We start from the raw sequence: 11,363 nt of genomic DNA, 5'->3' as shown, positions 1-11,363 counted from the left end.
AAATGTTTGTGGCAGCCCTTTTTGCAGTGGCAAGGAACTTCTCTGAGTGGATGCCCATCAGCTGGGGAATGACTGAATAAATTATGGTATATGAATGTAATGGAATATTATTGTTCTGTAAGAAATGACCAGCAGGATGATTTCAGAGAAGCCTGAAGAGCTTTACATGAACTGATGCTGAGTAAAGTGAATAGAACCAACATAACATTGTACACAGCAACAACATGATTATATGATGATCAGCCATGATAGATTTAGCTCTTCTCAGCAATGCAGTGATCCAAGAGAGTTTTAATAGGTTTGGGATGGAAAACGCAGTCTGCATCCAGAGAGAGAGCTATGGAGACTGAATGTGTATTGAAGCTTAGTATTTTCACCATTTTTGTTTGTTTGCTTGTTTTTTCTGTCTTGTGTTTTTTTTTTTTTCCTTTTTGGTCTGATTTTTCTTGTATAACATGACAAATATTAAAATATGTTTAAGAGAATTGCACATATTTAACCTATATCAGATTGCTTGCTATCTTGGAGAGGGGGAACATAAGGGAGGGAGGAAGAAAAATCTGGAACACAAAGTCTTACAAAAATAAATGTTGAAAACTTTACGTGTATTTGGAAAATAAGTTATTATTGAAAAAAAAAGTCAGTGTCTTCTCTCAAGGAGCTCACAATATAATGGACATTTTAATGTATCATTCAGAACTAAACACAGCAATTTAGATGCAGGTGGCCTGACCAAGGTAAAATACCCTGTCTCTTGTTATGGTATACTCTATCTCTCCTGTACAGCCTGGAGAAGAATTATCTTTTTCTGGCTGTCATATCACATAATTGGCTCATTTTAAATTTACAACCCATTCAAACCTACAGACTTTAAAATTTTTTGTAGAAATTATTATTTATTGATTCTTCCCCCACTCTATTCCAAGGAAGCTGACTTTTGGAATTCAAAAGTAGAATTTGTCATTTCTATGGACACAGGAAGGATCTAATTTTCTCAGTTCAGGGAATTCCTTCCAGTAATCTAGATCAGATGGCGGATCAGACCTTGAGGCATAAAGAAGATATATGACTTGCCTAGGATCACCAAAAATAGTAAAATGGCAGAAGCAGCAATTGAACTGAAGTTTTTCTCACACCAAAGAGCAACATATTATCTCCTATTCCAGGCCAGTTGTTTGTTTCACTTTATCCCTATTAAATTTCATCTTATTTGATTTAGTTCACACTCTTGCTATACAGTGTGTTTATCTACCTTCCCCAGATTCCATTTATCAGGAATTTTTTTTGAGACAACCTGGGTTAAGTGACTTACTTGGGATAACAAAGCTAATAAGTGTTTGAGCCCAAATTTAAACTCAGATCCTCTTGACTTTAGGACTGTTGGTCTATGTACTGTGCCACTCCGCTGCCCCCATCATCAAATTTAGTCAAAATATTGAGCTGGAGGTGGAGAGGAAGGAAAAAAATCCCTTTCACTCAACCTCATCAGTTATTGATTCTCTACCCCTTCATCAGGCAAATGTTTGGAGTGTCTTCTACTAGAGAATTAAGATTGAATCAGATTGAGTTCGCAAAAATCTTCCTCTTTCAGTTCTCTGCCTAGAAGGACTCGTAGGAAAGCTGGAGAAAGATGAAGGTGGAGCAGGATGGGAAGGCTTTTGTCTAAATCTAGGTCTCCCAGAAAAGGATCCTTTAGATATGTCAATACAGCATTAGGACTCAAAATTGAGTTGGTTGCATAGAAGCTGTCTGCTTTCTGCTACCTTCCCCTACAAATACACAATATCCTCCTACTTCCTGGAAGTGATGAGGGAGTCTTGGGAGTCCTGGGAGAAGCTGTAAGGGTGATTGTTACATAATGCTTACAAATGGAGAAGAGTTACTTCTCTTCTCCCCTCCCCATATGTCTGCGACTAGAAGGGGGCAAGGGGGAAATAGACTGAGGTTCTAGTCCATACTCCTGAGATATAGAAGTTTCTGTTGGAATCACTGAACCTTAGAGAATGTCAGATCTGGAAGGGAACTTGGAGGGTCATTAGTCCAAGGGTTCTTAACCTGGGCTCTGTGATCTTACACACACACACACACACACACACACACACACACACACACACACACACTCATCCTTACCCTTATCTAATGCAATCCATTCATTTTACAGAAAGAAAAACTGAGGCCCAAAGAAATTAAATGACTTCACTAGAATACATGTCTCCTGAATTTTTTTTTTTAATTCAAACTCTGTTATACTTTCTTGGCCTACAATTCCATATAAAATTCCTTCAATCACCTACAGTCTTCTGGGGGGAAAAAAGGGGACATGACCTTTGACTTTTCTCCCCCAGAGAAACAAAAATTTAAGCTCTATCCAGGAAAGGACTGATAGAAGGTGTGCTTCATGAGAGACAGAATTAGACTCAAGCCCTTCAGAGATTCCTATTTGGGAGATGGTAGGGCAACAATATGTGAACACAAGTTTCTGGGAAAGTCACAGAGAGTATATGTGACTCTATGTGCAAGGATATATACATATAATTTTGTGTGTGCAAGAACGTCCGTGTGTTAAGATAGGATGCCTCTGCAATGTGTGATAGTTTTACTAGGGAAAAATTTATAGTTAGAACAACTTGCTGGAAGGCATCCTAGAGATGATCTAATCCAGCCCTTTTATTTTTACAGATAAGTAAACTGAGACCCAGAGAAGGGCAGTGATTTATTTGCCTAGATACTTAATGGAACCAGGATTTGAGCCCTTGCTTTAGAACTATGCTTCCTTTCTGTAAACAAATGTATGTATCTGTGCATTTGAGTGTGCATTTCCTCATGGCAGTCACCCCATTCTATACTTCCTTCACTGAATTCCCAGTCTGATGGGGAGAAGACAGAAAGTAGATATAGGGGATCCCAGAACTGGTCCCTGATGATACTTTCTCCAATCTTCCTAAATTTTTACAGAATGGACACTAAGGATGGAGTGACTGCAGAATATAGGTTTTTCTGGCAATACCTCTACCCAACTCACAACCTCATCTTCTGGGTACAGCCTCCTACTTGGCATTGCAAAAGGAAGAGGGGGATGACCCTCCTTTATTCCCATCCAGATATTGTTGGGGAACACCTGAGGAAAACAATATTCTGATTGTCTTCTCCCTTCAAGGTGGCAATCCAGGCACTTCCTCTTTCTGCATACAGCTTCCCCCACCCCCATTTACTTCCTTAGTAGAAGATAAACTTTTATGCCTCTCCTCTCATTCTCCTTCCTGCCATCGTACTCATCTCCCTTTGATTACCTGGGGTCCAGCTGCATTCTAAACAACTGGATTTCCATTCCAGGGAAAGTGGCCTAGAAAGGTTTCAGTATAATTCTATTTTACTGAATTTATTAGGTCTGTTTATTTTTGATTGTCTCTTCTTGAGGAAGGGAGCTAAGACCACCTCCAGTGTGCTTCTTTCCTTAACGCCTCACGACCCATTTTTTGAGTTGTGGAGAGAAGAAAGCTTCTACCAAGATCCCCTCCTTTCCATGGTGCTTAGGGATGTAAGAATACCAATTACCCATCCCCCATCCCTCATGTATGAATAGGGATGCCCATCTCCAAAGACTCCCACTATGTTTCTGGAGAAGGTGGGGGTGGGTCGATGGACAGGCTTTGGGCTAAAGACTCCCCCTCCCCTTTCTACAGAAACTCCACCCCCTAAACTCTTATACGATGAGGAGTTTGAGGATAAATCCTTCCAGAACTTCTATATCAAGGAGTATTTCAGGATCATAGAAGCCTCTAAACCTGGGGATCTCAAGAAGATTCACTTTCCGAATCTCAGTTTTTTGACAAAAAAAAAAAAAAAAAAAAGAATTGGACTAAATGACTTTTAAGGTCCCTTCTACCTCTACGTGGTGGTCGTGATGGTGGTGGTGGTGAAGTGGCCCAGCATTTGAAGTGAAACCGCTCAGTTATCGGTTTTTGTATACAAAATGTAGATAATGTAACGGAGGCTAAAAAAGCAGAGGGGGAAAAAAAAAAACAAAAAACAAACCATAGACTGTTACTCAGTCTATCCCATAAACCCGATCTTATCGATATATTTAAAAGTATCCAGATTCAGACAAACGCAGTGCTTACTTCAAGGGCTCACACACAAACGCACTGCTGGCCACATTCCCATACTTTCACACCAAGTCAATTCCTAGGGACACACACATTTACACGTAACACACGCAGAGATTCACATTCACACAGTGCCCCCCAACCCCCCAGCTCTAGGAGATTTCCACGTGTGTGTAGATCTATCTGTGAAATGGGGAAGGGGTGGGTGGTGAAAGGGGCGGGGGTAGAGAGAGACTGAGCTGACGTCACGGCTCCAGACCACCCAATCAGCTCCCGGGTCGGAGCCCCAGCTCTGGTATTGGGGGAGCCAGGGGGCAGTTCTTTATAACGCGGTGCTCCGGAGCTGACCGGGAAGAAAGGAGCCCAGCAGAAGGTGCCGCCACCGGGAACCGAGGACCGGGAGTGCGGGGGAGCCTGGGAACTTCCCCGCCTTACTCTCCAGTCGCTTTGTTTCCCCAGCCTCTGTGCTTCTGGCATCTCTAGGGGGGCTCCAACCCGGGCTGGGGTGAAGGCGGCTAGAGGAAGGTTTCCTTCTTCCCCCTTCCGGGGCGTTGCATCATGCCCCATTCCTCTGACCGGGTGGCTGTCTACGCCAGGACTGGCGGAGGACCCAGGAGTCCGGTGACCCGGCCGAACGCGTGAGCAGACGAAAGAAAGGGCAAGAAGACGAGTCTCCGAGATTGCTGGGGAGTCAGCGGAGGACGCCCCAAAGAAGAACTCTCCCGTCGAGGGAGGCAATGTTCCCCTTTTCTGCGGGGCCTTTGGAAAGTGCGGGTACCAGACCAGTCAGAAGAGGACCCTTCCTGTGGGTGACCTTCCCAGCCTCCCCATGGAGACCCTACTTCCCACATCGCGGCCAGCCGTCCAGGCCGTCCCCCGGGCATCTCCGTGCTCCCCCACACCCCGGAAACCACGCCGGGGCCCCCAAGAATTCTCTCCTCTTTGCCTGCGCGCCCTTGCCTTCTGCGCCCTCGCCAAGCTGCGGGCCCCCCAATTGGGCCTCGTCCGCGGGCTGGAGGGAGTGAGCGGGGACAGTCGTTTGGGGGAGCTGGGGCCGCGGGCATCAGTTCTCGTGGGCCCACTTTGCGGGAGCAGCCGGGCCCAGGAAAGCCTTAAGTGGCTGCCGGCTAAGCCCGGCACGTCGGCTGGCTATTCTAGCGATTCGGATTCCACCCGCGCAGGCGACTTCTCAGACGGCGAGGACTTGGGCGCCCGGATGCCGAGTTGCAGCAGCGAGGAGGAGGAAGATCGCGGACGGCCCAGTGTCTGCTTTCTCAGGGCCGCTCCTGCCAGCCCTCCAGCTCTTTCCCCGCTTCGGGATCCCCAGTCTTCTCCTGCCCAGTCTACCCCTAGCGTGGTCCCGCAGCTCTATACCTCGTCCGGCACCACCGCCATTCTGCCCCGGGCGTCCAATCCTCAGTTGCTGCTTCCTCCTCCTCAGCTGCCTTCTGACCCCCAGATTGGCCAGCGGGAGCTGGAAGCCCCGAGAGTGGAGTCCCAGCAGTTCCCTCTTAGTCACAAAGACGAGGTCAAAGCTGCCCCTCCTGAGGGCATTTCGCCCTCCGTGCCCTCCGAAACCTCGGACCCTAGCAACGGGACTGCTGCGACCCGTGGAGCTCCGGACCCCTCCGGCGATCCGCGGAGGGAACATTTCGATCGCTTGATTCGCCAGTCGAAACTGTGGTGTTACGCGAAAGGCTTCGTGCTGGACGGGCCCAGTTTGCGAAGAGTTTCGGACCGTCCATCCTCGTCCCCAGCGAAAACCCAGGCCAGGGGACCGGTAAAAAAACGCCGGCGGCCCGTAGCTCCCCAGCGTAGCGCCCAAGCTCGCCGTCCTCAAGCGTCGCTCCCTACCAAAAGCTCCTTCAGCCTCCTAGCCAGCTTCCCCTGTCCTCCAGCTCTGGTGGTGGGGGAAGACGGGGACCTGAGGCCCGCATCCTCGCTCAAGCTTTGTGGCTCTTCCCGGCCGCCTCCAGCCCACCCGCTGTGGAGATGGCAGATAGGAGGACCCGCCATCCCGGAACCTCCCAGCCTCAAATTCTGGGGGCGCACACTGGAGAGGCTCTGAATAGGGAGGCGGTCCCCACATTCTTTCCTTAAAGCTAAGAAATTGCAAGGGTTTGTCCATCTGGAGAGGGTGGGCAGAGAGCCAGCCCTATATGACATGCTTCTCCACCCTGCCCTTCGCTAGGGATCTCCCAGTGTGGCAGGGAGCCTGATGGAGTCAAGGTGAAGTACTCAGCTATCTTTCCTATTCCACCTCTCCAGCGCCTCATCCTCGGGGGAGAGGAAAAGAAGCCGGAACAGGCGAAGAGCTTAGCTCCCACTCTGGCTCTTCTTTCTGGCTTGTAAGGGGGTGGGGTGCAGGGGACCGCCTCGGGAAACCAACTCGGAGTTGTTTAAAGGAGAGACCCCGGGGATGAAGAAGACTGTTCTGTTCCAGTGAGAAAACAGAATGGGGTGGGGGCTGGAGAGGCAATCTGTAGTTAGAGGAGATGGAAGGGGGATCGATCCCCTAACCATTCGCCTCCCATTAGGGGAATCCTGGCACTTTAATTGCCGGCATCCTTTCCCCTCCCTCTCCTTCCCAGGTTTTTCTCTTCCTCCAACCCCCGTTGGACAAAAGTAGCAAAACTCTGTAACAGCCGGTTTGGGGAATTGGGAGGCCTACACCTTTTCATCTCCTCCCCCAATCCTCAGCCCGGCAATACTGGTGACCCCAACCAGAGAGACCCCTTTTCTTTCCAGCAACCACTCCCTGCCCCCTCCCACATCTGTTTTTTGTTTTTTCCCATCATCACTGTTTCCCTCTTCCTTTGGGAGATTTCTCAAAGTAGGAGGGGGGAGGTTGCTTGGGATGCTAGGTCTCTCTTCTCCCGCTCTCTAATTCTGGAGTGTGTGTGGAGAGGAGGGTGTCAAAAAGAATTGGAAAGGATTGGAAAAACAAACTGGGTGGAGCTAGGCTCTGCTTCTGAAGGGGAGCGGAAAGCCCCTTCCCTTCCTAATCTGCAGACTTTGAGGAGGGGGTGAGAGGCTGTCTCAGGGAAAGCAATGGATGGATGAAGAAATCAATAAAATCTAGACCAAACTAATTGTCTTTCAAGCTTCCTATGCACAAGTTTCAATTCTTGGAGCTGGGTGAGAGGTGGGGAAGGGTTTAGATGTAAAAACTGTCCTGGGCCTGTTGGAAGTGATGAAGATCCTTGAAGGTGGGTCTGGCCAACCTGGAATTGGAGTTGGGGGTGGGAGTACTCTTGAAGCAGCTCTTGAAGGAGAAAATGGGAGAGACCTTTGCTGGGCAAATTGGGAATAAGTGGTTGATTGTTTCCAAATGCTTGGAACAGTGAAGATTGGAGGGTGAAGGGAGATCTCATTAAAGCAAACAGAAAAGACCCCTTTGCCTGCTTCCTCAGCCTAGTAGACAGGGAAGGGTACTTGGGGGTATTTAGCTGGTTGTCAGAGATCTCTTGATGGATCAGAGGAGGGAGGAGCCCAGGGATTAGGTTTGGGGTCAGAGGCTCTATTTACACAGAAAAGGGAAAGTGGAGAGATAAGCAGACCTGTTCAGTTATTACTTCCCTCCCCCCACATATGGAGCCGCCAATCCCCCTGAATTCTACCAGCTAGGGGATGGGGAGAAGAAAATGGGGTCTTAGAGGCAAAGAAGAACCCACCAAAGTAAGTGAGAGGGACTTGTGTCCACCTTGGTTCAGTTTGGGATTTTAGCATGGCAGAGGGACCTACATCACAGTTCCAAAATTCTGAGTCTTCAGTTTTGGACTGAGTTCACTGATTCACTTTGCTCCTGCTCCAAAGATCAAATTAGGGGCACCATACTTTTTCCCCCAAAGAAAAAATTGCAAATTGGACCCTTTGGTGGTGGTGGGCAGTTGAAAGTAGTTCACTCATTTTTCCAGTAGAAAAATCCCCCTCTTCCACTTACAGGTGGGAAAAAGGAGAATTGGAAAACTACCTTGGATCACAAAAGTTTTCGTTTTTTTGTTTTTTAATCTGTGGTTCTCTTTTCCTCTTTTTCTTTTTAGTTGTTGGGGGTGGGCAGTGGCATAGTTCTCCCTTCAACATCTGGCCCTATGAACCCTAGTGACCTCCTAACCAGCTGTGTTTTGAGGGAGGAGAGATGGGGTGGGGGAGAGAAAAAGGAGAAACAGCCAGCTGCTGATTTTCTTTTGGAATGGCCACCTATGGGGGGGGGGGAAGATTGGTGACAAAGAGGGAAGAGGAATGAAGGAAAAATGGGAAAAAAAGTGATTGACAAGAATGGGAGTGGGGGGAAGAGGTAAGTTGGTAGAGATAAAAGCAGGGGGAATTGGGAACTAAAGGTGAAGAATCATTGTTAAGAGAAATTCTGTTTAAAAGAAAAGGGGAGAAGGAGAAAGAAGGTGAAGAGGGGTGGATGGTAGAAGGGATGGAGGGGCTAACCTTCTTTCACTTGGTAATGTGGCCTGTGTCACAAAGCTCTCTCAGTCCACCAAAAGAAACAGGAGATGGGGGATGGGGATGGGGGAAGGGTGGATTAAAGAAAGAAATACTCATTTTAAACCCTCATTCCTCAGAGGAGCTGGGAGTCAGTTCCATTAATTGGGCTACTGGGCTCTCTAGAGGAAAAAGGTGGGTGAAATAAAAGAGGGGAGAGAACTCTATGTCAGTTTAAATACAATATAACAAATACTTTTCAGTCTACTTGGAAAGAATCACTGAATGCATTAATGGGCCTTTAGGAAATAGGAAAGGTGTGTGTGCGTGTGTGTGTGTGTGTGTGTGTGTGTGTGTGTCTGTGTCTGTGTCTGTGTCTGTGTATGCTTTGGGGAGGGATGTGGAGGAAAGATGGAACCATTTCAAACAGTGGAGCCAGCAGTTCTAACAGCCAAGTGAGGGAGTGGAGAACATCAGATGCTTTTCTGTTAGGATGTGGGCTTAAGGCCTTGGATGAGGTGGTAGCCTTTTCCCCCTAAAAGTTGAGTTCCAACAGTAGGGCCACCCCAAAGACTCACAAACATAATGGCTTAGCAAGAAAAGACTTATAACTATGTGAAACAATCCCACACCACAGGAGGTATTCCAAGCTTCCCAACAAGTTCTTTATATGTGTTTCTATCTGGGTCTTAATGACACAGTACTTCTGTTTGCATGTGTAATAAATGAAGAAGTGCTACTACAAATGAATCCTTGTGCTACCTTTGGGTGTTGGTCTGACTTTGTCTTTTTTTCATTTCTCTGTTTTCTGTGTATCATGAGTTAATACTTTATGATTCTTTCCCTCTCTTTCTCTTAGTCAGCTAAGTGGAGAAATGGCTAGAGTGCTGGTCTTGTATTCTGGAAGACCTGAGTTCAAATCTTATTAGCTGTATGACCCTCTGCAAGTTACTTCAGCTCAGCTATTTTATCTGTAAATTGGGGATGATAATAATAATAATAACAGTAATAATAATACCCATCTTCCAGGGTTGTTTTATAGATCATGTGAGATGCTCCTGGCACATAGTGTCATACAAATGTTAATTATTATCAGCAAGATGAGTTCAAATTTGGCCTCAGGTCCTTATTAGCTTTGTGACCTTGAACAAGTCAACTTAATTTCTGTTTTGTCTCAGTTTCCTCAACTATGAAATGAGGAGCAGAATAGCATCTATCTCCCAGGGTTCTGGTGAGAATCAAATGAGATGAGTTGTAAAATGCTCAGCACAGCTCTTGGTCCATAATAGGCACTGAATAAATGCATACCCCCTTTCCTTTGTCTCCCTCAGTGGGGCTTTCTCTATCTGCCTGTTTCTTGATATCTGAGCCTGCTATAGAAAGCTCTTATTAAATGCTTTCTCTGTGCATTTGTTTTCTGTCTCTTCTCTCTTTCACATTAACATTGATTTGTACAAATGGGTCTCCATGATTCTTCTTGGATTATATCATTTATTCAACAAATATTTATTTCTTCACATTTTCTTTTGTATTCGGGGGTTTTTCCATAGTGCGAAGGAAGCTATTTTTATCAGTCCAGGTACCTTGCTACACCTTGGGGATGATGAGCTGTTCTTTCCTTCTTAGTTAAAAACAAAACGAAACAAAACAAAAACCCCAGACCACCCTGCTTCTCTTCTCTTTCATTCCCACCCAGATATCCCTTGCTGAATATCCAGAGATCTTTCCAGTCAGAGCAGGTCCAACACCTGGCTTCTCTTCCCTTCCCCCTCCTCCTGTTCCCTTCTTTTCTTTAATCCCCCATCCCCAGGGACCACTCCCTCTGCCTCCTTCCCCCACCTCAGTGCCTGAGTCTCTCGTCTCTTTTTACTTATTTCACAATTAAATCCCAGACAAGATCTCTAGCGGAAATGTACAAAGTCTTATTATTATGATGGACAAAATTGGATTGTGCCTTATCTTTATTTAAAACATAATGCGCAATGTAGTTTGCTATGAGACTGAGAATTCGGCTTATAGTTCTGGTATAATCTTACAGCTGTCCACTAGATGGCAGATTTTCGCTAGAGCCAGAGCCAGAGCCAGATTGAGAGATGCTGATTCTGGCTGGGACAGCGTTGAGTGGAGCAATATTTACAATAGCGAATGTTCACTATTCACAAGGCAACTTGCTCCTCACCTTCTAGGAATTTACAATCTAATTGCGAACTTGAGACATAAAGCAGGTACTTCAGTTACCTCTTCTTCCCATGGCGAATCACTACTCTATGAGCTCCAGAATTCCCGTTAATAAAAGGGCAGGTGTTTGTCAATAGATTCCCCCTCCCACCTCTCTCCAATCTCACTCCAGGCGGTATATTTGGGATACAAACTGATGCACCATGTAAACTCATCAGTGATTTAAAGTGGACATTTATGTGTGGGCAGCAGCACAAAGTTTGCTAAGGCTGTGTCCAATTAGAGGCAGGAGGTTGAATTCCATGATTTCTTGAGGTTTCTCCCACCTGTAAGGTTGATTTCCACAGCTAGGATCCAGATGAATGCTGTGTTCATTTGATGCAGTGTGTTGGATCAGAGACTAAGGTAGAAATCATCTGCTTAGGGGTGGATGGCTGGCACATATGCCACTCGGTTTCCCTTACTGTCCTAATCTGTTCCTAATTCTCTCTCATCTGTCTGCTTCTCCTCTTGTTTATGGTTTTCCCTTCTTTCTGCAATACAATCTCCCCTTGTCTCTGTCCCTCTCTCTCTGGCCTCCAGTTTCTCAACTCTTGGTTCCAGTCTCTTTCTTCTATTTCAGTTTTTCCTTTTATTTATTCCTTT

General features: G+C 46.4%; 1 protein-coding gene across 1 annotated transcript; it reads left to right on the top strand.

Moving 5' to 3' along the window:
* The first annotated feature begins 4,440 nt into the window (after nucleotides 1–4,440).
* Nucleotides 4,441–7,203, top strand: EPOP (elongin BC and polycomb repressive complex 2 associated protein). The gene has a single exon (XM_074261336.1). It carries the CDS (start codon nucleotides 4,936–4,938, stop codon nucleotides 6,172–6,174), a length of 1,239 nt encoding a protein of 412 aa, XP_074117437.1. The 5' UTR covers nucleotides 4,441–4,935; the 3' UTR covers nucleotides 6,175–7,203.
* Nucleotides 7,204–11,363: the final 4,160 nt, after the last annotated feature.

Source organism: Sminthopsis crassicaudata, chromosome 4 (assembly GCF_048593235.1).
Source record: "Sminthopsis crassicaudata isolate SCR6 chromosome 4, ASM4859323v1, whole genome shotgun sequence".
Classification (NCBI taxonomy): Eukaryota; Metazoa; Chordata; class Mammalia; order Dasyuromorphia; family Dasyuridae; genus Sminthopsis; species Sminthopsis crassicaudata.
Note: the sequence above shows the minus strand (reverse complement) of the source record. Positions and strands in the feature narration are given on the sequence as shown.